This window comes from Opisthocomus hoazin, chromosome 13 (genome assembly GCF_030867145.1).
Source record: "Opisthocomus hoazin isolate bOpiHoa1 chromosome 13, bOpiHoa1.hap1, whole genome shotgun sequence".
NCBI lineage: Eukaryota > Metazoa > Chordata > Aves > Opisthocomiformes > Opisthocomidae > Opisthocomus > Opisthocomus hoazin.
In genome coordinates this window covers 15,474,741-15,501,738 of record NC_134426.1, presented here as the reverse complement: position 1 = coordinate 15,501,738, position 26,998 = coordinate 15,474,741, and the positions used below count along the sequence as shown (strand labels likewise).

Sequence of the window (26,998 nt, the reverse complement as noted above, 5' to 3'; positions counted from 1 at the left end):
TTCGAACATAAATGGGTATTTATTTGGAACATTAAAACCATCTATTCAAGTGAGTCCTTTCCCACTGAGATACTCGGGGTTTGCACAAATAGCTGAAATCCAGCCCTACAAAAACAACATATAAATGACAATTATCTCAGATTTTTCACGCTCCTGTGTGCCATTTGGGACTAAGCTTCCAATGCACAAATGATAATCAGTTTTGGTACTTGCGTAGCTTACTTTTCCCCGACCATAGAAATAAGGGTGAATATTGTAATAACAGCTCTCACATTTCAAGGAGGGGATGATGTTAATGTCATCCAGGCCAGTAAAGCATTTAGCAGTCTCAGCAGGAAGAACAGTGAAAAGGTAAAGAATTATTAAAAGAACAATTTCTCTGTGTTTCTTTTGCCAGTGGCAATTTTACCACTGAATTCAGGGAACTATACAGGCTCCCTGTGCTAGCACTTTTATCCTGTTTAGGGGGTTTTCCTTCTCTATGCTCTCTATGCTTCAAGCCACAATACACTGCCTTTATCCTAGCAAATTACTGTATTTTTCCTCATGTACACTTAATAATGGATATAATTCAGTAAATGAAAACGTCAGAGGTAAAAATGGTGGTGATACAAGAAGAAGTCAAGCTTTGGGAGTCTCTTCCGCCTTCCATTCTGTTCACAGGACTCTGCTGTCCATTACTTTGGTTTGCCCTAGTGCAATAAGCAGAATACAGACCAATTAGTCTAAAATAAGAATAATGTTCCTGTTGTATAGTTTCATGCAGTCGTTCTCAGCATTAAGTAACCCACTTAATTAGTAATTCAGCTACTTTATTACACGTAGGGGAGAAGGGCTTACCCTGGAACAGTTAATCAAGACAGCCTATTATTTACCAGTAAAACAGAATTCTATTAGAGGAACCCAAGACATGCTTGCCTGGACGGTTACTGGAGAATGACAGGAACCCAGTTTTATGAGATAGGTGTCACATAGTGTTATCAGACTGTCTGCCACTTCAGGAAAAAATAAAATCATAAAGGAAAAAATGCATACAAGTTGTATTTAAGTGTATGTAGGACAATGCAAAGTAGTTGGACTTGTTTAAATAATCTTTATTAAATTTACCATTAAAATAAAATAGAAATCAGACTTCTTGAGATTACTAATTGATATATTTCTCCAATCTGCATCCAAACCGATTTGTTTATGTAACATTGTTCGTGAGCGTGCTATTAAGCTGACCAGTTTAATGTTGTAACACTGGTTACATCTTGTCACTGAATTTGAGGGGTCTCAGCCACCACAGTAGTTATGCCTAAGGAAAACCAAGCAGGGGAAAAAAAAAATACAAAAACTGACACTGCAAACATGAGAAAACGAAGCGGGTATCACTCTGTGTCTTCAAGCTTCAGAAGTTTCCTGGATCACAATTACCAAGATCACACTAATCAGAGTGACTTGAGAACGTAATTAAGGAAATCAACATATACTAAGCACTGGTAACAGATGAAAATGGGTACAGCAAAACCCAAGACCTTTCCTTTCAAATATTCACCCGCAAGGCAAAATGCCCAAGTACAATTCAGTTACAGGAGAATGTTGTCTGGATTATTGCACTCCACAATTTAGCTCTTGCTCTACTACTAGAACTATAATCCAGCTGGTTAATCTTTGCCGCTTCTACCCTTGATCTCTGCTATTCTTACTACCTCACAACTGCATATTGTGGCACTTGTAATAATCTGAGAAATACAATATTGCAGTCCTTAGTGCCAGGGCATAAAATAGGGGTGCTGGCTAATTCACAGCAGGAGTCCCCTTCCTGCTTCCCAAACGTTCACTCTGTCTGCTAGCAATTTATAACGTTTAAGAAAGACTGAAACGTTTGCTGGTTTTCCCCACTTTGAAGAACCTGAAATCCTGAATAGAGTGCTGAACCACTCACTAGCAGAGTCTGGCAGGTTACAGTGAATGTAAAGATGACAGTGTAGAAGTTTACTCCTTGTTTTGTCAGGCTCCTACAGTTTAAAATGGACAACTCTAACAGACCAAGGGAAAAAGCTCTGCAGGATGAAGTGATAGAGAATATTTACCTCCTCCTCAGTATTTGAAAATTTTCCATATTCAGCTAAGGATTCTCCACACAGCATCCACTTGTAGCGTTCAGTGAGGTCCTAACACACAAACAGATGTTCATTGCTGGTTTTACAGTCTTCAAAGTTCACTGGTTTCAAGACAGGCTGTTTGAAGAGCCTCTGCAGCTGAAGGCAAGCAGAAGCAACAGCAACAGGACTTCTGGGTGCATAAGGAATCCTTTAAACCACACAATATAGACAGATAATTTGTTGCTATGTTTTCTTCTCTTTACAGTCTCCCTTGACAAATATCACTGTTCTTTGTCTAACCTTAATGGTTTGTGTCCTCGTCCCCCCTCAAGCGTACAACAGGTGTATGTACTTACAGAACATAGATTGGACAATCTTTTAGACAAGAACAATGTAATACTTTCCATCTTAGCTTAGATAAAAGAACTCACCAAGCCAAAGAAAGACAGAAGTAACACAGTGTGACAGAATCTCTTCTGTCACACACTGCAGTGAGGTCCTAACATACAAACAGATGTTCATTTCTGTTGTCTGTTTGCAAAATCCTTGAATTATAAGGATGTAGCGTGCAGAAACTGTATGTCATGGTTGGATATTGTAATTACAAGTAACACTGTTATCAGCCAGTATTGTTGGAATATCTACTGGGAGGGGGTGAGGAAAATTGTAATAAAACCTAAAATGCATTGAAGTTGTACCAAAACATTGATAGGACAATGCCAAAAAAGCTCACCATTTTTAAATAATCTTTCTTAAGAGTATGGCCAAAAAAAACCCCTCAACTGTAGAAACTAAAGTGTTTTTGTGTTAACGTTCACGTGAAAATTTCTTACATTAAATGTTTTTACGCAGACTCCAACTTGTCACTTCTCTTTAGCCACACACAGAGAGTCTTCTGTATCCAAGTGAGCTTTTTTAACTCCCTGGTACTCTGGGTGCAGACGCCACCTGAAACAAAAGCTAACAGTTAACAACAGTCCTGGTTAAATGGTCAGCCCAGCAGCCCGACCGCAGCTTGCTGTGCCTGGAGGGAGGAGGGGGTCCGGCCTGCAAAGGAGCTCTGTCCTTCAGCTGCTGACTTCGCGTGTTGTTGCATGAGCCCGGAGAGCATGGCTAATGGTGCCCACAAAGGGAAAACGGGGGCCAAGGTCTTGCCTGCAGCCTTGTCTGGGGACATTACTCAGTTTGGGGACAGTCCTGCTAGGGTCCCCTTAGCTTGGGTTTGACAGGAGCGCATAAAAAGACACAACTAGCTGCCCCTATGAAACCTCCACCGAGACAATAGTTTTAAATCGTTCTCCTGTTGATCACACAAGGAATCCTTTGCATGAGATGCCCGTGCGTCAAGTCCACATGCGCACATCAAGTTATTCCCTTATTTAGCCACTCAGAGCAGACAGATTCATTCATACATTTTCAGACCAGAAAAGACAATCTCGTCATAAGGACTCCCCGAGACCTGCACTAAGCGACTCCAGCCAAGCCAGTAAGCATGTTTTAGGAAGCCAGCCGACAGGTGGGACCAGAACCTTGGAGCAGCGCTGGTATCAAGAAGGGATGGAGGTAGATGATAAATGGGAGCCACAAGCCTGCCCAGAGCACTTCTCACAAGCGGGGCAATTGATGATAGGGCAGGGACTTTCAGCATGAACCAACACCCAGGGTTATTCTTTATCATCTGCTTGAATCACAAGCTGAGTGGGGCAAGCCACGTAATCCCCGACATTATGTGGGTACACGGCCGCTGCTCATCAATTAAGCAATAAACATAGCAACTTATAATGGAGGTACTAGTATTTGTGCAGCAAGATACCCAGCAAGCCAAAGCCAGAAGTGAAAAAGTCATTTAACACTTGATGCTCTGCTGCAGAAGCCAGCTGGAGCTCCAGAACATCCTGTGAGTTTTAGGAACGTTGCTATAAGCCCAGTGGTCACACTTCTCTGCTGGGGCCGTTGCACAAAGGCTAGGGAAGCTGCCCGCATGGCTTTCTCTCAGCCCCAAGCCTTTGGCAGGGCGGAGACTGGTTGAACCTCACCACTGCCAGAGCTCTGAGCAGGCTCTGCAATCTTCCAATGGCAGCACCTTCTCCTGAACCGCACGCAGCCAAACGCAGCTCTTCCTTTTGGGTACTTCACTTCCTTCCTTCCCCAAAACTAATGGGGCTAGAAATAAGCCACATTTCTCCATCCTCATTTTCCTAGTTTTCTTTCCACTGCTTGCTTTCCTTTTCCACGCTGCAGACCTCCTATCCCTTCATTTTACTCTCCTTCTCTCTTCTGCTTCCCTCCCTTTCCCCCTCCCCCTGCTTTCTCTTCCTCTGCACTTTGTGAACTGCTGCGGCAGTGCTGAAGTCCAAAGTTCAGTAACTTGCTAAGCACACAGATAAATATGAACCTTGGAGAATTTACATTGCTCCAATGTAAACAGATAGCCAAGGGTCCCTTTATCAGCACTGGCTCAGGACAGTCGTGGGGGGTCTGAAGTGGCTCAATTTTGTATTTTGTTTTTTTTGGGGGGGCATAAAGGCGGGAGGCTGTGCTGTGCCCACTCTCCTGACAGTCGGGCGTGTTACCTCAGGAACATGGTGTAGGGAAGCTGGAAGCAGGATAACCCGAAATTCAAACCCAAGAGACACCAGCCTGAAGACCATGGTCTCGAAGCTGAGTCATCTTCAAGTGGAGCTGCTGGGAGCGCTGCTGGAGTCGGGGCTAACCAAGGAGACCCTGATCAAGGCGCTGAGCGAAGTGGAACCCTACGTGCTCCAGAGTGAAAGTCAACGCGCTATCAATGCCCTCCAGACAGAGAAAGGGGAACCCTGTCCCGACATCCCCAACCTCCCCAACGGAATGGGGGAGTCCAGGTTATCGGAAGATGAAACCTCTGATGACGGGGAGGAATTTACCCCTCCAATAATGAAGGAGCTGGAAAACTTGAGCCCTGAGGAGGCTGCTCACCAGAAGGCTGTGGTGGAAAGACTATTACAGTAAGGACAGATTTGCTGCTCCTCTTTGCTGCTTTCTTGCACGCTTCCCTCTAAATCTCTTTTCCTTTCCCCTCCACTCAGCGTCCGCGGTATTCACAGTTGATCCAGCTGCACAGAGACAGTCTTCATCCCTGCCAGGACTAGCAGCCTCAAAACACTTCCCCAATTTCTTTATAAATGCTCAGACTTTCCTTTCGTGCATTTTATGAGACGAATGGAGCCTGATTACATATTTGAAGTGCTTATATCATCAGGCTTCATAACAGTCCGAAGCCTGTATAACTTGCATCTCTCTCACTGAATGTTGGATTTAAATTTTTAATAGGATTCACAATTTGAGTCATCAGGGGAGAAAAGAAAATAAAGGAAAAAAAATCTGATCACTCTTAACTGGTGCTATATTTGCTTGCGGATGTACGGTAAAGTGAAGATGTAATGTTTCCCTGCTATATTTAAGGCGATTAACATTGTTAATTTTAGTGGGGTTTGCTATAGATTATTGGCCAAAGAAACCAAGAGAACTTGTTCTTGTTGTTCGTGTGAGTGCAAAGTTCTCCTGACTTCAGTGGGGATTTTTCTTCTAGAAGGAGCACACACCAAACACATGCAGAGGTTAAAACCTGGGCAGAACACTCTATGCTACCATCCACTGCCTGTCACAGCTACAAAGTACTTCTGCAGCAACAATTGCAGGTTTTACTGCCACACAAATTTGCCCTCGCATACAAGCGTCTTTTGAAATCAGAAGACGTTTAGAGTTCCCCATAGCAGTAAGCCTCATTACAGACTTAGAGAAACATTCACCAGGATTCCCATTTGGAATTCTTGCTGGGATACAATTCCCGTGGGCAACTTCAGAGGTTTGTCTGAGCAAGGATCAGGTCCATCCAACCTATCTATCGCAACAGAAGCAGAATCTCGCCCATCTGTTTTCGAGGTATTTTGAAATGGCTGGCTGATAGCAGCAACATCCTGCATGTGAAATCTTCACTACAACTAAAATCCATCTAGAGAATTTCTCAGGCTTTCTGATCACTCCCTTTCATGAGCAAATGAAATGAACACAGAATGTAACTACAAGAAGCAAACATCAAATCCCACCTCAAAAGGCCAGAACTAGGAAAACGGCCTGACAAGAGTTAGCCGTCACGGTAAATACTTCAGGAAGAAAGCTCCCTGGCAGAGTGGGAGTTGATGACTCTGCAGTACCCAGCAGAGGAAAATGCACTGGGTCAGCGCTTACCTGGGTGGAGAGAACATTCCCAATAATTCAGTCTTCTTTGGCCCAGTATGTCTCTCATCTCTTCCCCACTTCCAGCTCTGTCACATCTTTTAGTCTTCTCTGTTCCATTTACCTCTTTCCCATTCTTTTTATGTCTTTCCCTTCTCTCCTCACTTTTGTCTCTGCTGCTGTTCCTGCCATTTTGTTGTCTTCTTGGCTAATTCTTTCTCTCCTTTCCACTCTTTTTCTTCCCCTCATCCTTGTCTCCTTCTCATCTCCCTGAGTCTGCGTACAGGTCTTGGGGTAGTTTGAGCCCAGTGGCACCGGGCGGGCCCTGGCTAGTTACTAATTATCCAATGGCTTTATTATTTCTCTTTTGTCTTATAAATTTATAGATGAAAAGACCCTGATAAGCTTTTTGATCATTAACTTCTGATGGTTTATCAGGTATCTCTCCGCAAAGGAGGCCATGGAAGTTGAAGAAGAGCACCTGGCTTTGTCCCATTTTCTGTAATGAATGGGTGAAGCAGGACTGAAGTGCCATCCTCTGTGATCTAAGAACAGACACACAGAGGGAGGGAATTCCTTCCTGCCACCCTCACTTCAGCATGAATTCTGGTTTCTGATCCTCCCTGCCTTTCCAGGAGCTTGCTGCCAGTCTTTCCTGTGCTTACTACCAGCCTCAGCACAGCAGTCTCAACCTCTCTTGCAAACCTGAGATATTCATGCTTTCCGATGTCTCACACCTCTCTCTAGACCGTCAGTTGAGCAGCATTCCCATTTAACAAACGGCAACTGAGGTACAGAGACATTCTGTGACCTACCTGAAACCCTAAGACAGCACAGAGAGGACTGGGCAAGAACAAGGATCTCCTAAGCCTCATACTGGCTCTTAATTGCAAAGCTTTATTCTGAAACATCAGAGTTTTCTTTCACCAGTCCCCTGTGCCACAGCTTACAGCGATTAACTTCTGCTGTTGAGGACAGTATGGGGGGACCAGAAGCCTCAGTTTCAGTAGAAAATTCCAAGTCTACTTATGGAGGAATATAATAGATCAAAATTAGTCAAAGTAAAATGAAAATAGTAGGAAGTCCCTATTGACATGTTTCAAATCTCTGGTCAAAGATTAAAAAAAAGCAACTGTATGTCTGAGAATCTATTTGAAGCATCTGAACTAGTATCAGGGTTTGATAATACGTAAGCAGTGGTTACCTACTAATAAATTTTGTTTTTAAGAATAGACCTCTCCATTAATAGATGCTTAAAGGTAATAGCCTTAAAATAGTATTATAAGTATTGTAAGACAGGGAAGAACAGTCCATAATGAAATTAATTCCCAGCAATAGATAAAAGGCAGACAGGCAATCAGCTCCATGCCCAGGGATTCCCAGTAAAACTTCACTCAATGCTTGCAAAGCTATTTCAGCATCTACACAAGCATTTCGAATCCAGAAACCAGATGGAGGCCCTCCTGCCTTTAGGCAGGAGCCTCTTTGGGCATTATTAATGATTTCTGGTCTAATACTGTAGACCACATTTTAACAGAGAGATTGACTTGTGGGCAGCTATTAGTGAGACAAGAAAGTCTTTGTGGTAACTGCAGCCATTGCTTATAGAGTAGAATCAGGAAAGTGTCCATTGCTAGGCTTTCCAGGAGCTGGCACGGAAAAAAATGACAGCACCTAGAGACCAAGTATGTCCTCAGAGAACCACTGAAGTTGAAACCACAATTTGGAAACCACTAGCCAAAGCTGAGTAAAGCAGGAGGTAGAGAAGATACACCCACGTGAGTGGGCACATCTGTGGGCATTGATTAGATTTTGTCCCTACAGAAAAAAAAAAAAAAATCCTAAAGACGATTCAGAGAAAGGTTTCTCTAGTGAGGAATTAACATAATTTCATTTTGTCCCTTAATCTGGCTCACTGATCTTCCATAGATTTACAGTTTGAATAAAAACATTCTTTCCATATCACTCCACACAGAAAACTAATTGTGTCTATGATAAAGAATAAATAACTCCATAGCATGGTAGAGCTGTGTGGAGTAATTCCCAGATACTCCCCACAGTAGAAAGCAAGAGCCAGGCTGCGCTGGGGGAAGGGGACAGATCATAATACTACACAGGTACAGCAAAAGGAGAGAGGCATAGCAACAATTCACCTGTAGGGCAAGGGGTGAAATTCCATTAGGAAAGAGAGAAATTGAGATAAGCAACAGATTTCCCCTGGAGGCAGGGATAAAAGCATGTTTTCCATGAGGAAAAAAGAAAACAAAGGTATAATGATAAAGATTCAGTCTTTTCCCTGTGTAAGCAGTGTCTTAGAACGGCTCTAGCCGGCGAATCTGGAGATGAAGCTGCCACACCCCTTTCATTTCCACATATCAACCCAGATGAGGCAAACCAGGCCAAGTTCAGTAGAAAGGAACCCTGCCGGGATGGTCTTACCTTCCCTGCGCTCTGCCTAGCCCGGCTCCAGGCTGCGCACTGACATCAGTGAGGGCTGTCTGGCAGGTCCAGAGGAAAGGGCCAGAGGATGGTCCTGAGTACTTCACAGCTCTGAACCTCTGTTTAAGCAAGGGCTGGTCCAAAGCAGCAATGCAGAACCTGCCTCGAGGAAATGAAGGGTCCTCTTGCCTGAGAACAAGAAAGGAGAAAAGGAAAGACAGAGACAATGAGGAAGAGGAGGGGAAAGCAAGGAACAAAGGAAAAAGAAAGAAAAGTCAGGAAGAGTAAAGTAGGGAGAAGGTCCCCTGAATGTTACATCTCCAGCTCTCTGGAATGGGTTTTCTTTAATGCCAACAACTTGATATTTACTTTCCATTTAAATTTGAGATGTTGCTATAAATTATCAACCAGCCTCTTGTTCCCTTTGAGTTTATAACTAACTACCTGGGTTACTTATTGTTCAGGTAACAAAAGGGAGGTGAAAACGCCCTTAAAAAGTGACCTCAGAACTAAGAAAATGGGAAGCTGGCATGGAGAGAGGACCCAGGCCCCTGTGGCTGAGATGAGCCAGGGAGAGGGGCTATGCTCAGATGGCACTCAGCAACTGACAGCAGCACAGCGAGACTTAGGAAGTAAAAACTAATTGTGGGGAAAGAATCTGGAGATTGAGCTTAGAGGTTGGAGAACAAGAGAGGAACAGGGAGGCAGCTTGCACCTGGGGAGAAAGGGAAGCTAAAAAGCAGAAAACAGGCCTGAAGATAGAGAAGGAGAGCTTGAGGAAGGCAGACCCATTTCCGCAGTTCTGACTCACTGAAGCAGTTGAGATTGTAGTGCAACTATAAACAGGAGAACGAGGTTTAGAGTGAAATCCTACCCTCTGACAGTCAGCGACAGCCTCACTGCCAGTGAAAGAGCAAAGATTTCACCATATGATGTCTCAGTCCATGGCGAAGGCTCTGCAGCTGGAAATATGTATTTGGGCAAGGCTTCATGCAAGAGTTCAGCTGACCAACTGCCATCACTTGTTCTGTGATGTACCCTTGGGCCTAAAGGAATTGCTGCATTGATATTGCAGCCTGTGCTTTGATAATGTGTAGAGTAGTTAGGATTTCATACAACTCTCCTATGAAACCATACTGTACTAAGATTCCTCTGCACTGCTTTGCCTCACAAAGCTCCCTGCTTTGTCCCAAAGACGACAGAAAAAGCACAGGGCTTTAACCACCGTGAGAAGAGACTCCCAGATACTTCCCGCTTTATTCCTGCCACAAAGAAGCGAGGATCTCGACAGGGGACACAAAAGTAACTCATGGTTGGAGTGCAGGAAGGAAATCAACATGTAACAAGGTTTCCATCAGTGCTAACACAGTCCTTCCTCTTCCCATCTGAGCCAGAACTCAAATCTAAGAGACAGGATCACAGAATGTTTGGGTTGGAAGGTACCTCTGGGGATCACTGCCAAAGCAGGGTGACCCAGAGCAGGCTGCACAGGACCTTGTCCAGGCAGGTCTTGAATATCTCTAGAGAAGGAGACTCCACAACCTCCCTGGGCAGCCTGTTCCAGGGCTCCGTCACCCTCAGAGGGAAGAAGTTCTTCCTCATGTTCAGCTGGAACTTCCTCTGCTTCAGTTTGTGCCCATTGCCCCTTGTCCTGTTGCTGGGCACCACTGAAAAGAGTCTGGCTCCGTCCTCCTGACACCCACCCTTAAGATATTTATAGACATACAAATAGGACAAGAGGTTCCAAGTCAGAGCCTTTTCTTCTTTGTATAGGGACGTGTGTAATGCATTCAGGGTGGAGGTGCTGGCTAGACTATCTCAGGTACAAAGGGAGGAGATTGGTCCTCGGTTTAGACAGCAGAAGAAAAAAAAAACAAACCCAAACCACACGGAGGAAAGAAAAGCTTTCGTAAGTTCATCCCAGTTTGGGGGTTTTGAAAGACAAAGATGATTAAGGGAAGAAGCTAGAAAATAGAAGCCTCTATAGCAAGCGTTGGGTTGTAAAAGAGAAACAAAAGTTCCTATTTTAAGAAAGCAGGTTCTTCAGAAAGCTGTCACTGACACTGTTTCTGTCACACTTTAACTGCAGCGGAGCTTGCTCCTTGGACTCTCCAGGCACTGGGAGAGAGGCTGCAGGGGAACAGAGATAAGGGTGTTTGTGCTGAGAGCACAGGTGTGGACTTTGTCCTCCTTATCACTTTGCTGCCTCTGGCAACCTCCTGAGTCAACAAAGCAGCCAACAGCACGGCTGTTGCCTGTTGCTCAGACCTGTGTGTTCTTGTGACAGCTTCTGCACAAGCCCAGGTATCTCCACCACCCCCCCCTCCACTGCTCCCTCAGTGCTGGTGTTGGATGCGACACCAGTGCATTTCTACAGCACGCAAATCATTTCCACCAGACATTTCACACAGCAAACGCAGAAGGATGCTCTTTGTTCAAACAGAACCAAAGGTTTTTCTATAGAGTGGCTCCTGCACTGTTCGGATCCAGACTGCCTGGTTTCACATTTTCCTACTGTGATTTTCAGAGCTGGTGAAATCAATAGAGTCATGTTTTCTCTATTTTCCTTAGGAACCTTCACGGATATTCTAACTGAAGATCCTAAAAATCAGAGATTCACATTCATTATGAAATCCTGAAACAAATTAGCTTCTCCAGTTTTGTAAGCAGGTCTCAAGTAGGTCCATTCACTCAGCTGTCACCCCAAAGAAGGGTGGCGATAGGAGGAATCAGTGGTTTGCCTGTTGTTCTTTATTGCATTTAAAAGCTTTGAGTGGATCTAGATGTGAATTAGTATGTTTGACTAATATGTAGCAGATGTGCAAGCACATAATCCTGGATCGCTTGGTGTATACGTGTGCATACATAGCTGTCACGTCACAGTATCATGCAAGCCTGCTTTTGTTTCCTGAAGCATTGCGAGGCAACCCAACCTGGACCAGAATCGGGGCATGAACTAGGTTCAGCCTAATACTTAATCTTGTAAAATTAAGTACACCTACTCAAAGCACCTATGCCTTAAAAAAAGGGGGATAGAGAAGAAAAGTTAGGTAGGGAACGGGAAGAGAGAGGTCAACTCTGAAAACAAGAGATCTGTAGTCATAAAACATCCAACCAAAACGTAGTATCACTTCCCGCCTCATACCATTTCTCACTAGCAGCAAAAATGCTTTACATTCACATTACTTCCCAGGAGAAAGGACCATTCCTTGCTTGCATCACTGGCCAGCACTCTCTATCATTTACGGCTGATAACTGCCTAGACAGAACAGCCCAAAACCTTGTATACAAATGAGCACAGACAGCAAAGACTGTGGCCATGCATCAGGAAATTCCCTTGGTAACCAAAGAGTCCCCTTCTAAGCAGAGATCAGAATCCCTATGGAGAACAGTTTATAGGAACTTAGTGCTTTTGCACTTCACTTCTAACACCATGCAGTTTTTACCCTGAATGCAGAGTCAAAACCAAAAAAGGTACCACCCTGAGGAACAGCTTTCCCTTATGCAGCCAGTTAACACTCTGGCCTCACCAATGCAATGGTGATGGCTGACACGCAAGGTGCTCCTCAGGAGATACTAGTGGAATCCAGGTCTGCTGAGTGCAGCATAGCTTTAGATTCCCTCTCCTGATCATTGTTTTCTGCTCCTTCCAGAGAGGATCCCTGGCGAGTAGCAAAGATGGTGAAATCCTACCTCCAGCAGCACAACATCCCACAGCGCGAGGTGGTGGACACGACTGGTCTGAACCAATCTCACCTCTCACAACACCTCAACAAGGGCACTCCCATGAAGACCCAAAAAAGGGCAGCCCTCTACACCTGGTATGTCCGCAAGCAGCGAGAGGTGGCCCAGCGTAAGTATGGCAACAACCGTTCTCCTGTCTCAGTTTCATAAAGGCCTCTGCTCTCCCTTGCTAATCCTTACTCCCTATTTTTATCAAGGAAAAGTGCAAGGAAAAGCCACTTTTAGCAGGGAACTTAAAGAAGTCTAGGTCACTACTCAGTGGTGAGGTGAACCAAACAGTACATGGAAAAACATTCCCACATGAAGCAGCCTGCAGTCACCCACTCCACTCTCCATTTCACTAGAAATAAGCAAACTAATACTCTCCATTTGCATTTAGAGTTCTACACCCACCCTCAGACCAACGCAGTGTAGTGGACAGATGACAGAGACAGAATTTCTGCCCAAGAACTGGGATATCGGAATTTCAGGTAGAGCAGCAGTTCCTCTAGCTGCAGAAAGCAGCAGGCTCCTGCACTCACTGTGAAAAACCACTGCAGGCTATCACCTCATGGCCTCCAAGCCCCTTCACTATGGGCACCCACTGGAACCAACCCCTGCAGCACACGCGCTTCTTACTTAATTACTTCTGTCTTAATTTTGTGTTGGTGGGTTGCACGTAAAATGAGACATATGGCCTTTGGATGGTTTTGGACAGCAGGACTTCAGCCATGCTTACTCTGGACTCAGCTGCATTTGCTTTCACTATTCCAAGGTGGGAACAGAGATGCAATGCATGCCAGAGAAAGGACAGGTAAACATGGTCCTGCTAGGAACATCTTATCAGTTACAGCAGATTATGGAACTCTATTTCCACCCCATTTAGATTCAACCCTCCATCTTGTATGAGATCTTCTCCAAGGGTGAGCTGCACTGACTCTGCTAGGCACCGAAATAGATGGAACTATTGGAAATGCTTCCAGAAAGCAAACTCCTTTGCCCCTTTGTGCCTGCAGAATTCACACACGCCGGCCAGGGTATCCTGACTGAGGAGCCCATGGGAGATGACCTGCCCACCAAGAAAGGAAGAAGAAACCGCTTTAAATGGGGTCCTGCCTCACAACAGATCCTGTTCCAAGCCTATGAGAGACAGAAAAACCCCAGCAAAGAAGAGAGAGAGGCACTGGTGGAAGAGTGCAACAGGTAAAGACAGACGTCCGACTTTGAGGAAAAGGGGCACAGCAGGGCCTTGCTGTTTGCTGGCACCCGTGAAAGGCAGGCTCACGGCACAGCAGCGGATGTCACCACTGACACCAGCCGCGTCTGAAAGAAATGCCACACCTGAGCATTCACTGTCCACAAAGGATCAGTAATGCCTCATGCCCTGCTATGCCTGGCAGGACCCTTCCACCCAGTGTGCCAGGCCACAGCCACATCGGGCTGCGCGCTGACTCTTGTCTCTCTAAACCCAGCTCAGCAAGGCTCTTGTTGTGCTTTCCTCCAACAGAGCAGAGTGTATTCAGAGAGGTGTTTCCCCATCTCAGGCCCAGGGACTGGGCTCGAACCTGGTGACAGAGGTCAGAGTTTACAACTGGTTTGCCAATCGCAGGAAGGAGGAGGCTTTCCGGCACAAGCTGGCCATGGACACCTTCAGTGGACCACAGCCTACCTCTGCTCCCCCTCTAACTCCTCACAACTCTTCCTCCCTCCAACCACCATCTGCTCTCTCACCCAGCAAAGTTCACGGTAAGAAACCACCAGAGGGAGATCTGAAAGAGGAATGGGTGAACCTACCCAAACTCAGCCATTAAAACTATCTCAAGTCCACCCCTTTAGGAGGTGAATCTACAGGTAGAAAAAGCTGACTTGCTACAAGGGAAGAGCACTGGTGACAGAGACCACATCTCTGAGGAGAGTGGCTAGAATAGCAAGGGTGACAAAGTTCAGTAACACCACTTTCAGCCAAATCTCCTCACTTACTCTTTGACGTCCTGCACTCCCTCACGGCTGGCAGGCAGTAATCCCCTTCCAAGGAGTCAACCCCTGGCTGCCATCGCAAGTCAGTTCTGCATCCTTCCACCCCTGTGTGTGCCTCCCATTCTTTCCAACACACATCAGCACCATCAGACTCTGTGTCTGACTGTTCAGGCATCAGCAAAGGTCATTCTGCATCCAAAAAGAGCAGAGCTTTTTCAGCTTCATAGGCCAGAGCTGGTAATTGCTCTCACTCTGGGAAAAGATGATCACGCTGAGAGTTTCTTCTCTCCACACCCGCACCCAGAAGGGTGGTTGCTAGTGAACCCTGCTTGCTCCCTGCAGCACACAGAGCCATACCTTCAAGTCAGTATCTGAGGAAGCAGTTGTGCCAAGCTACAGAGGAAAGCCAGGGCAGGGTGGCAAGAACGCCTGTTCTCCTGGTTCCCCTGCTACCCACCTTGCCTCTGCCTCAAACAGCTAAAGACAAGCACCTGCAAAGGAAGCTGAATTTAGCACTTGCCAGAGCTTCTCAGTTTCTCATTTTTGACAACCAGTTTCCCTCCTGTCGTGATGCAGGAGTGCGGTACAACCAGCAGCCAGCCAGCGAGGCAGAGTCCACCAGCAGCAACCACCATGGGAACAGCTCCATGGTGACCACCCAAACCATCCTGCATCAGGTTTCTCCCCCTGGACTGGAGCCCAGCCAGAACCTTTTGAGCACAGACACTAAGCTGGTAAGTGATGTACACTTCATTTCTGGTGACTGGAGGACATCAGGTACTCTCTGCCTGTGGTCACAATACAGACCATGCAGAAGTCGTTTTTCCTAGAATACTCTTAAGACTGCCTTGTTGGAGATATTACATAGCCCCTTTGCACCAACCATGTGACATCAGCACTCCTGAGATACATGTGCCCTCTAGACTGCTGGTGAGGGCGGGTATTAGAGCATGAAAGCGAGAAGGATAGCCATTTCCTTACAATCTAAGCAGTCTATTGTGAAAAAACAGAGCTCAAGGTATGGCATGATTTCCTTCTTCCCAGAAAACCCTGTTCTCTCCTCCTTTCCCCAGTGAGATCCTCATCATCTCATCCCCAACTCTCTTTTGAACTCCATACATCTCAAGATAGTTGGTCAGACACCAAAGGGATTAACAGCACACACCCCCGTACTTCACCTATACCTGTAATCTTACATCTTACCTGTCAAACTTCAGCCCAACAGCCTGTACGCAGCACATACCATTGTGACACTTACTGGATGTCTAGATGGCAGCAAGCTGCCTTCTCAAAGCAAGTTTCCTTTTGAGATTTGACTACATCTTTTCCCACATCATGAGCAATGAAGCACTGGCACTACTACTACACTGACCATTTTCAGTCTGCACATGTTCCCTTGCTTACAGGGAGACAGTCAGGAAGAAGTCTGCATTAGTGCATACTGGCCTGAGGCAAAGTTAAATTCACTATAAATGAGTATGATTTAAATCTCTTCAGTCGCTCACTCTCCGCCTTTCTGGTCTCTTCCTGAAGAAAAAAAAAAGTCTTTTATGAGGTGCTGAAAATCTTCTGTCTTCTAAAATTGATATCAAGGTGATTTGTCCCACTGTTTAACCTGCTGGGGCTTACTCTTACTAAAGCTTCGTTACAGCTTTCTGTCTGGGGGAGGAAAAAAAAAAAGTGTAATATAATGCACTGAACTTTCTCTGTCAGCCAGATTATTAGAACGCTGTTTCGCTGTTCCATAGTACTTCAACTACAGGTCTCCAAAGGGCCTTGCAAACTAAAAACCCCGTCAGAGCATAGACACAGGTCACGTGGTTCATTTCAGAGGCTGAGAAAACAGTCAAGTTATTAAATTTCTCAGTGACTCAAGGACAGACTGAAAGAGCAAGCCGCCCAAGTTCAGAACAGTCCTGTTCTAACAGGTACACTTCCTCCCTAACAGCGGAGAGCTGCCAGACAATGCGGCCTGAAGAACATACTGTATGAGAGAAAGGTCTAAAGAAACTTTTCAGCAACTCTTTAAAATCTCAACCTGAAAACTCACTGGCCTCTAAAAGACACTTGCTAGGAGGGAGGGAAACTACAGGCATTTCTCAGAGGAAAAGGCGAACAAGAAAAGAAGAACTCCTGGATTCTGTGCTGAGTTCTGCAGTTAAAATTACTATGTAGAATTACCCGAGCCTCTTCATTTCTCTGAGCATTGTCTTCTACCCTCAGCTGTAAAACAGAAGATAAACTTTCCCTGTAGGGAATGCAGTGGGACCAATCTCATTCTTGCTTGTAAAACCCTTATGATTTCTTCAGCGTGAAAGAACTAAACCAGCAAGGATTCAGTCTCAGTATTTCAACAGCTTTGCTAGGTAATTGATGAGCACAGGGAAACTGCAGACAAGCAAATGTGAAGTCTTTCTAGTTAGCACGTGGTCAGAGCAGGCAGGAAGAGGGAGAAGGACGTTCGTCACAGCTTTGGGACGCGCCATACTCAACCTGCTGCAGATGGCACTGTCACGGTCCTCCTTTCGCACAGGTCTCGGCTCCTGGAGGAACCCTCCCTCCTGTCAGCACCCTGACTGCCTTGCACAGCCTAGAGCAAAATCCACATGCACTGAGCCAGCAAACTCAGAACCTTATCATGGCATCGCTGCCGGGTGTTATGGCAATCGGAGCTGGCGAGACCTCATCCCTAGCACCAGCGTTCACCAACACAGGTGCCTCCACCCTGGTGATAGGTGAGTAGTGTTCTGTAATGGCTCTGCTTCAGAGGATTCAGATAAACAGCTACCTGTAACTGTTAGAATGACCTGCCTTATTTTCAGACACAAAAGCACAAAGTTGGCAGTGATACGCACCAGGGGAAATTCTCACAAAACACTAAGGATCTTCAGCAGCATTACTTACCAGTACCAATGGAATTAAGGGACAGATGTTCCTTATTCATGTTAGAATTAAGTTACACACAATCTCACATCTTAAAAGCATGGGACTTTTGAAATCTGTTCCTGTATTTTGTTTTGCTGCTCTGCATCTTCCCAAATATAAATGCAATACTTCATTAAAACTATGAAAATTGAAGCATGTTCATACTGCTTGAAAAACAAAACATCCTGTTCTACTTCCTGCAAAATGAAGTATATGCGTTCAGAATCCACAGCAGTAACTACTATTTTTTTTTCTGTTTTTCACTTTGACAGTTTTTCTGGACTTGTATGAGATTTCATTTCAAGACTAGTCTACTGCCAAAGTGCATCTCATTAGATAAAGGAAAACAAAATGTACACTCCCCTCTTGCACTTTCCTCCCAGGAAGAAAGAGGCCTATTTTGTTCCATGTGACAGCTGTGAACACATTTCCATTTCCTTATTTATACCCAGGCTTATGATACGGATTCTAATTATGTGCAAACAAAAAAAAATACCTAGAGATTCTAATTCCACTGTGTGGAAATCTCTCAGTGCTGGAGAGACTTGCCGATTTACAGAAACAGGGTCTGGACAGTTGTGGGAAATGGGCAGTAACATGTGAAACCTTCTACCTATCTCTCACTGGTTCAAATTCCATAATGTGGCAGCCCAAGATAATGAGCGTAAACTTCATTCCATGGAGCTGGAAAGCTACAGTATAGTTCTCTCTGTTGCCAACAGCTTCATTAAAAAAAAATAATAAAATGAACTGGACGCTGAGATGATGCTCTGAGTTTACTTCTGGGCAAGGCCTCCCCAGTGGAACTCCGTATCAGGTTATGCCTAAACTGGAAAGTGATCTGTACCGGTACACAAGGATGCACCACAGGAACAAACACTGGAAGTCCGAGGTGGTTTCGTGGTACTGTCTGCATTGTACATGTTGCGTGCTCCCACTTCATTTTCACAGGCATGAAATCTATCCTTAACCACGGATAACAAATGGAACACCTGAAAAGCAGGATCCGAAATCACCCTGCGATGACAGGCCTGCTACGATGAATACTTCAGACACTGCTACTGCAGAGCAAGCACACTCCTGCCAGAGTGTGTGACATTACTGTCATCAGTCCTTGTTTTTCAGGCCTGGCCTCAACCCAGCCCCAGAGCGTACCTGTAATAAACAGCATGGGGAGCAGCCTCACCACCCTGCAGCCCGTCCAGTTCTCCCAGCAACTGCACCCATCCTACCAGCAGCCCCTCATGCAGCAGGTCCAGAGCCACATCAACCAGAGCCCCTTCATGGCTACCATGGCCCAGATACAGAATCCTCATGGTAAGAATGTCAGCTCATTTGCTCAAGAAAACAAAAAATTAAAGACTCTGTTCTGGAGCATTTGCTGGGTCCTCAGGCTTGCAGTGCTCTATTTTCCTCTCCTATTATTGTTGCTCTAATTATGAAATGGTTCTCCTATTGCATTCACCTCCCTGTCCCTCCACTCCCCGCCTGTTTCGGAGTCAGACAGCAGGTCCACATGCATGAGGAGAACAACTCAGCCAAACTAGTCTCATGCAAAGCTCCAGCATCCACATGATCTTGTTTTCTTTCATGCACAGCTCTCTATGGCCCCAAGTCCGAAGTGGCCCAATACACACATACAGGCCTCCTACCACAAACCATGGTGATAACAGATACAGCCAATCTCAGCGCCCTGACTAACCTGACACCAACTAAACAGGTAACAGCCTCTGCACACGCGTTTGTTCCCCCACCTTGGAACTGCACCAGTATGCAGGCAGCTCGTTGCTTGTCAAAGAGTTTTTTAGGTGTGCGGTCTACACCATCCCAGCAGGATGATCTTTCTTATCTCCTTGCCTTGCTGGTACCAGTTGCAATACTGGAGCACTAGGGCAAGCTCTTCACTGCATCAAGGAGGATTTAATCTCCTTGGAAACAGCACCTGCTCACTCCGCTCTCGTGCCTGTTGGAAGGCAGATAGAAACCAGGCACTGTTAACTTTTTCTCTAGGCATTCACATCTGACTCGGAGACCCACACAGAGTCTGGGATGCACACACCAGTCTCACAGGCACCAACGATACATTTACAGAATCAAGACACAACCATCCAGCACCTTCAGCCAGGCCCTCGCCTCACTTCAAGCCCTGCTGGTAAGAGCAGCAACCACTACTATCTTAAACCACGTATTGCCTAGTTTCTCTTCCCAACACCGTAAAACCAGACAGAAAACAGTAACTGGGACTCACGATTCTCTAAAAGACCTGTGTCTTGGGGGGTTTGAAAATCTGGTACAAGGAAAAGATTCAGAGCACAGCCTGTATAAGGCCAGACTGTGGGAAACAGGGCCCTTCTTTACAATCTAGAAAGGAAAATAACCTTAAAAATACGGACAAAATCAAAGTCCGTGCATATCCAGTCCTGTAGGCAGTTTTCAGGGCTGAAAAGCCCAGGAGTCCCTCATGAAGAGACTCTGGTTGGATCTTCCCAGTTCTAAGAGAAGAACTAGGACACTAACAATCAGCTAGAACCCTCAAAACTGAACTCTCTGAAGGCTGTCCCTCTCAATGTTTTCAGGCTAGCTATAGGCTTAAGCTAGGTATATGGAGGCACACCAAACAGAAAAAGAAGATATGTCCCTATGACAGGAGTGTTCAGTCATGCTGGAAAGGCGAGTGTGAGCACACATAAAGGGACTGCAGTGAGAATTTGTATTTAACTTCTGCTTGTGCCTTTGACAGTGTCCTCCAGCAGCCTGGTGCTGTACCAAAGCTCTGACTCCACCAACAGCCACAGTCAGCTGCTGCCATCCACTCACAATGTCATCGAGACCTTCATCTCCACGCAGATGGCATCCTCCACTCAGTAATCAAGACAACTAACTCAAGGCTGACTGCCATGACCAACCTGTCAGGTGCGACTCCAAGTGTGTTTGCCATCACTGTCACCACTGCCTTCCGCGGGAAGGAAAGGCTGCTGCGCTCCGCCGACCTCCAGCCCCTGCTGCCTCACACAAATCCCTTACTGAGCTGCCTCCATGAGAGAACATGTCTCAGGCTCAAGACAGAAGCCATGGAGAGATGATGCTGGCACTGCTAAAATCCACTGCCTCCAAGAAAACCAAGCAAACCCAAACCACACGACCCAGCCTAGAACTCCCAGACGTCCTTTTGTGGCTGCCCAAGAAGCAATCCCACGAAGATAAGGACCCAAATGCAATATGGCAAAAATGCCAGGGCGTGGATGGGACTTCCATTCTGCTCAGCCTTCATCAGGCTGGGCTTGTACAAACCTGCCAACACCAGACTAAGCCATGCAGGGAAGAGCAAAGCTGAGCTGCCAAAGAAGGGACACCATCTTTGAAACACTGACCTCCTCTGCTGTAAAGATGCACCAAAGGCAACTATGAGAAATTACAGTATCTTGGAGGCAAGAGTGAGAGAACCTGGTTTCTGACTGCCACAAAAATCACCAAGGAAGATATTCAGGAATGGCTTGGCACAGACCTGTCAGCATGGGATCACTACTACGAGGTACAAACCCTTCAATTAACTACAACAGAACCAAACATTCTCAGTTAAAAATGACCTGCTCTAAAATCATGCTATCCTAGTGGAAATGGCTTGGTTATTTTTGATATAGCTCTGCTTTGTTTTAAATGCAGAAATTAAAGTTTAACAGCAGCAAGCAGATTCCAGTTCTCTGCATTACCCATGTGGATTCTCATCTCGTGCATCTTGTTGAGCGAGCCAGGGGATGGCACTCTCCACAGGTCCCCCACGCTCACCCCCATGCTCCACAGCGCAGCGGTTCCCTCAGTTGTTCTCTATAAAGATGTCAGCTTGGATTCATTTTACAGGACATGGTTCATTCTTAGCTTCCCTGTAGGCCAGATACTGTAGCTCTTGATATGCAAATATTTACCCTGGGGTCTAAGAGTCTTACTTGCACTAAGTGTAGGTTTTTAGCTCTAAGGATCTACTTACATAATTCCTCTTCTAATTATTCCTCTCTCCTCTGTTTACTCTCGACCTTCACATCACTGATATGTCACTAGCCAGGCATGAAAAAAGCCCTAATTAACATGTTTTTGCCATTGTGACCAAAACAGAGCTATTCATTAAACTGTGAAATGTATGAAAATCCTTGAGACTAGAAAGTGCTCAAGACTCTTAAAAGGTTAAGATACAAGGGAGAATTAAAAAAGAAAAAGCCTAACATTGAACTCTTCAGTTATCACATCTGGAAATTACAAAATTGCAGATGTCCATTACAGTTTGTATTGACATGATCTTCCCCTAGACACTATCAACCATCAGAGACTAATTTCAGTAACTAGATTCTCTGAGGAATTTTATCCTAGAATTGTTTCCTAATCTCCCATGCGTATCATTTGCAAATACACATAACTTCCAGTTAGCATAAGAACAATTACAATAAAACAATTTAAAAGATAATTGTTAGACCACTACGCACTTGAAGCCCCAGGTGCTAGCTTCAGTATACTGAAGTTTTAACTGGCCATAAAACAAGTAATCTCTGCTGGCGCGTTCAGTTAAATTACAAGCCAATTTTCTACTTAGCCCTTCCATTTTTGGATGCCAACTGTGTTTTCTTGATTAAAAAATAGCAAGGGTCTTACAGCAGGAAAGAAAACATATTGGGTTTTCCCACGCTCAAAGTGCAACAGTTCACTATTTTGATTTCTCTGATCTGGCCTTCTGGTCTCCTGAATAGGGCAAATGAGTTAGAGCTACTGAAACCCAACAATCTTGAAAACAGAAGAAGAGTATTTTTCCAATAACAGGTCCTTTCCTGAAAAACTGGAGCTGAAGTATAAACAGACCACGAGCCATACTGAAAACTACCAAACCCCACTGTATTTCAGAGTCATAATCAACCAAAATACAGACTGAAACACAGTGACTTTCAAATTAGACAGAAGTCCTCCCTGTAGCAATTCCATGGCACTGATCACCAAGCAACTAAAGAGCCATCTTCAGCCTTCTTTATCTCTGCTGCGGGAGCCATCTGAATACAGCAAGAAAGCCACTGTTGTACAAAACCTGCCAAATTAAGTAAGACTAATAGGGTAGTAGAATTTAATAACAACAAATACCACAAAAGAACTACACACAAAAAGAAATTTCACAGGACATAACTTGAACAGAACTACCTATTTATAACAACTCTGACATAAGCTCACTGCACACTTCGTTTGTATGCAGGGACCCTGGAGAGGTGCAGATTACAGAGGGATAAGTAACGTGGCAGGTTTCAACAACAGATTGTTGTGATGATCACAGAAGAAAAAAAAAGGTGGGGGGGGGGGGGGGCCGCTACCTGACAGGATGCTTTTGATAAATGAGTCTCCCCCAGGCTGGAGCTATTCTTAGTAAGCATCTAGGAGGAGGCACAGAGAAAAAGGAGTTGATCACCTGTTGCCATGTAAACCAAATTCATACGCTTTCTCCAGGACACAAGATTTGGTTTCATGATGTGAAGGAACAGACCAGGAGGGATGCAGTTATGATTACATCCCTCTGTCACGCAAGTCTATGCACAGTATTTAGTCCTTTTACGCTAGCTAGGTCTGCGTAAGCAGCAGCACAGATAACTGCTGTGCTAGGAGAACAATGTTCCCTTCCCCAAGGGACGCCAACAACATAGGAAGTCTCTTAATTAGACTCTCAGGCCGCCAAGCTTTTAGAACAGAAGCTTTGCCAATTAATTTTCCTTCATCTGCAGCAACTCTTTTTGTTAGTTGTTTTTTCAGCATCCTTCATCCATGATAAATCACCTGCCGTTCGCAGAGCAAAATCTTCATTCTCTTTTTTTCTTCTTCTTTTTCTTCTTCATGACTCCTGGCAACACTGAGCTCTCTGTATGATTGCTGTCCCGTCTCTCATGCTGTCCATTTGTGGACACCAACCGTGGCAAATCTTTGCTGATCTGGTCACTCTCTGCTGGGTCTATTGTTTTCTCTTGAATATTGTTCTCTCCCCTAATTTTCTTTTTCTTCTTGTTTTTCTGACTGTGCTCTAAGTAAGCCTGACTCTGATCCCAGCTGGAATCCTGGGACAGTGCAGGAAAAGCACTTTGCTTCAGAATGTCTGCGGCTGACACAGCAGCCTCTTGGTACCTTTGCCACTCTTGGTCACTGTCCATGTCACTGGAAAGGTAACCAAAGGGAAGGGAGTCATGTCATACTTTCGCCTTGAATTCACCCAAAGCACAAACAACAGAGTCATCTAAGATGAGAACACCTGATCAACTTCCAGTGGCTCCAAGATTCCCACACCTACAGCTACCATTTAACCAGTTTGGAGGCCAAGATGTTCTTTACGCATACTCTGAGGGGAAAGAAATCTCCACAAACATTTCTAGTTCCCCAGTGCTAAAAAAAAACCAAAACCCCAAGAAAATCTGCTCCAGTCAAATATAGGAGTGATAGATACATATTTCTCAAGCTCTCCAGCTTCCTATTCCCTTGCAAGAGCCCCAGCTGCCACTGAAACGTGGGATGCAACAGTACTTCAGGATCAGAGCAGCTGAGACCACCTCACCTGGAGCTAGACGGCTGTCTCTGCCTTGCTGCAGGGCAAGGCTCCGATTTCCCACAGTCTCCTGGGACAGAGGAAGAGAAGAGGCGAAAACCTGAAATACGTAAAATGGAATTTTAGCCATGATATAAAACAAAGGCGACAGCAATCAACAGCGGTCTCCTTGGGAAGCCTCACTGCTGTTAATGCACTGCTACAGTGCTTGACAGCAATTATGTGGGGCTAACAATCCGAGAGGAGTTAGGGCAGAGAGATCATAACATTGAAGGAAAAGCCTTCACTGACGGTAACAGAAATTCTTCTATGGCAAATGCTTATTAGTCAGTTGGGCGTACAGCTGGCACTGGGCAGGACCCCCCGCACTTGTCATTATTGAACTAACGATGTCACAGAATAGCCACAACAGCGGTGACTAGAACTCACCGTCGTCTCCAGAGTCAGACTCTTGCACAGCAGTTTGTGAAGGTCCTGACGAGTCCTTCAAGACAGTGATGAAACTGAACAGAAAACCCTAGTCAGATCTTAGAGAGCTTTGTGCAAACTGAGCTACAGCTGGGTATTTCTAGGAAACAAAACTATAGGGAGCTGTTATACAACTTCTTACTTTTTTCTTAGTGAAGCCGACTCACCTCCCCACTTTCAGACTGGACCACATCTTCTCTCCTTAGCAACGCGCGCCACAAGAACAACTTATGAGCAGCGTTTCTAAAGCCAACTCTAAATACCAATAATTCTAGATCTCAGGGCCATATTTACACAGTAAAAAAAGGCAGCAGCAGCCCAGCCAGAGGCATACTGCCAGCACAACCCTGAATCAGGTATTGGCTTAGGTTGTAAGAACAAATGAAAGACTCTTGAGCCAGCCTTTAAAGGATGAAAGTGCTAAGGCACCCAAATTCTACTTTTTCCTCACCACAACACATCCACCACAGAGGCAAACGGAGACAGGCAGCGCTGCACAGGGTGCCTTCACCAGAGAGGCACAGCACATGGGCCAGGTTAGTTCACAGAATATTGGAAGTCTGCATTAAATACAGGAATAATGGAGACCAGAAGAGAAACAACTTCCCCTCCATATCCAATGTGCACTCAGCTCTTTAATTTCCTACTCTCAGCACACAAAAGCATTGGTGTACCTTACCCACAGATAAAGCTTTTTTAGTACTGCTTGCCAATACCTGTCCAGCATTGCTCCCAGTTTCTTTGCGACGTGTGCTCTGAACTCTGGTGTCGTCTGCAGCTCATTTCCATCCTCAGCGTGACCGTTCACCGCACGCCTGTTTGAAATAAGAATAATGGTTATCTCTTTCAAGGCCAATAACATCTGGTGCTCTCACCCAAACGAGAGATAAGGGACTGTAAAATCTCCTACCCTCTAGTAATCAATTCATACTTGGTAGGGAATTCTGCTAAGAAAGACCAAAATAGCTTGGTAGTAACAGTTCAGCTCCCAAGAGAGTGCTAATATTTAGCCAGCTCCATCATAGTTAATCATTAGATGTTTTTTCTCATTGAAATAGCCTACAAACGCAAATAAGTGACATCAGCACATCTCTTGCACCTAGTAACTGTGTATGCTGCCACAATCCATGCAAAACCTGTCCCAGGAAAGATGGTTTTATTAAGTTGCCTGGCTGCCAACCTTCAATACAGAGCCTACAGAAACGCTGCAAATTTAGATATGACAGCATCATCTCCATCGCAAGGCTCCTAACTCAGGCGTTGCTTTCCAGCTGACGAGTGCTTCGCTTTGCAGTCGCAACATTTTTTGAAGAAAAAGAAGTTTTGTTACATGTAGCCGTATGAGTACCTTCGTACGACACTTGCAGAGTTGGGAGATTCCTGACACTTAGAACTAACGTAACTGACAGCAGTAATATGTTTTCAACTTCTATATTCCCCTGCTGCTAGAGGGATAAGAAATGTACTTAAAAAAAGCTATTTGTTTTTTCAGATGTAAGCATCATTTCAGATTATGGTTGAACCAGCTCCTAAAACAGCACAGGCCCTTCCAGTAGGAAGCATCACACAGCATTAACTGGGAGTAGCACAACTACAATATATATTAATTTTTTCTTCAGTGGAACGTAACTCTGAAAGCGGAAGCAAAATACCTTAGGCTGGGCTGAGCAGGCTGTAACTGATCCTTTCTAAAGCCACCTGAGAAAGGAAGAAGTAAAGGTGAGTTTAAAAGACCTGTGACCAGGACCTCTTTAACCCTCCCTTCTGGCACCTGTGATTTCATAGCGCAAAGAATCACGCCTGAAACACGATCCACAGCCACCTTTGGGGGAAAACAGTTACATGGGGAGAGGGAAACTTCTTCCCAGACTGTTTTCAGTGGTGCCCAGTGACAGGACAAGGGGCAATGGGCACAAACTGAAGCAGAGGAAGCTCCATCTGAACACGAGGAAGAACTTCTTCCCTCTGAGGGTAACGGAGCTCTGGCCCAGGCTGCCCAGGGAGGCTGTGGAGTCTCCTTCTCTGGAGATATTCCAGACCCGCCTGGACAAGGTCCTGTGCAGCCTGCTCTGGGTGACCCTGCTTGGGCAGGGGGTTGGACTGGGTGACCCACAGAGGTCCCTGCCAACCCGTCCCATACTGTGGTTCTGTGATTCCCAGCGGCCAGGCTGCGGCAGCCGACCCACCGGGGCAGGGGCTGTGGCCTGGGCTGCAGGCGGCGCATCGCCGGGCCGAGCCCCCCCCCCAGAGGCGGCACCGGCACCGCGGCAGAGAAGTGGCCCCGCCTGACCGCAGCTCCCCGGGGACAGCCCCGGGGCCCAGCCCTGACCGGCAGGGACGGGAGGGGGAGGCAGGGCAGGGCAGGCCGCCGCTGCGGCGGGAGAGCGAGCCCGGCAGGCCGTCGAGCCTCACCGCCGCGCAGCTCCGTCCGCGCCGCCGCCGCCTGCGCAGCGCAGTCCCAGGCGGCCTCCCGGAACCGCGCTGCCGCCTCGCCGCTGCTGTCCGAGTCCGAGTCCGAGTCCGAGTCCGTGTCCGCGTCCATGCCCGACCCGCCCCTGGGCGCCGCCATCTTGGAGACGCGCCGGGCGCGGAGCACGCCGGGCGCTGT

The 26,998-nt window shown here is 45.9% G+C and overlaps 2 protein-coding genes across 7 annotated transcripts; one reads left to right on the top strand and one right to left on the bottom strand.

The window, feature by feature from the left end:
- On the bottom strand, positions 1-26,998 carry C13H12orf43 (chromosome 13 C12orf43 homolog). 6 transcript variants are annotated; one of them, XR_012765454.1, is made up of 9 exons: positions 26,803-26,978; positions 26,043-26,088; positions 25,107-25,205; positions 24,352-24,425; positions 23,932-24,022; positions 8,742-8,930; positions 2,921-3,035; positions 2,076-2,295; positions 1-692 (listed from the first exon to the last, which is right to left on the bottom strand). XR_012765454.1 is itself a non-coding variant. In XM_075435043.1 (6 exons), exons 1-6 carry the CDS (start codon positions 26,957-26,959, stop codon positions 23,189-23,191), a joined length of 816 nt encoding a protein of 271 aa, XP_075291158.1. In that variant the 5' UTR covers positions 26,960-26,998; the 3' UTR covers positions 22,451-23,188. The 6 variants fall into 6 exon arrangements, 1 of the variants encoding a protein (XP_075291158.1); XR_012765455.1 differs by having other exon boundaries at positions 2,076-2,243; XR_012765452.1 differs by having other exon boundaries at positions 2,076-2,156.
- Positions 4,472-21,046, top strand: HNF1A (HNF1 homeobox A). Its single transcript, XM_009936724.2, has 10 exons — positions 4,472-5,071; positions 12,395-12,594; positions 13,481-13,667; positions 13,972-14,210; positions 15,018-15,175; positions 16,975-17,176; positions 18,492-18,683; positions 18,965-19,086; positions 19,377-19,518; positions 20,107-21,046. Exons 1-10 carry the CDS (start codon positions 4,737-4,739, stop codon positions 20,232-20,234), a joined length of 1,905 nt encoding a protein of 634 aa, XP_009935026.1. The 5' UTR covers positions 4,472-4,736; the 3' UTR covers positions 20,235-21,046.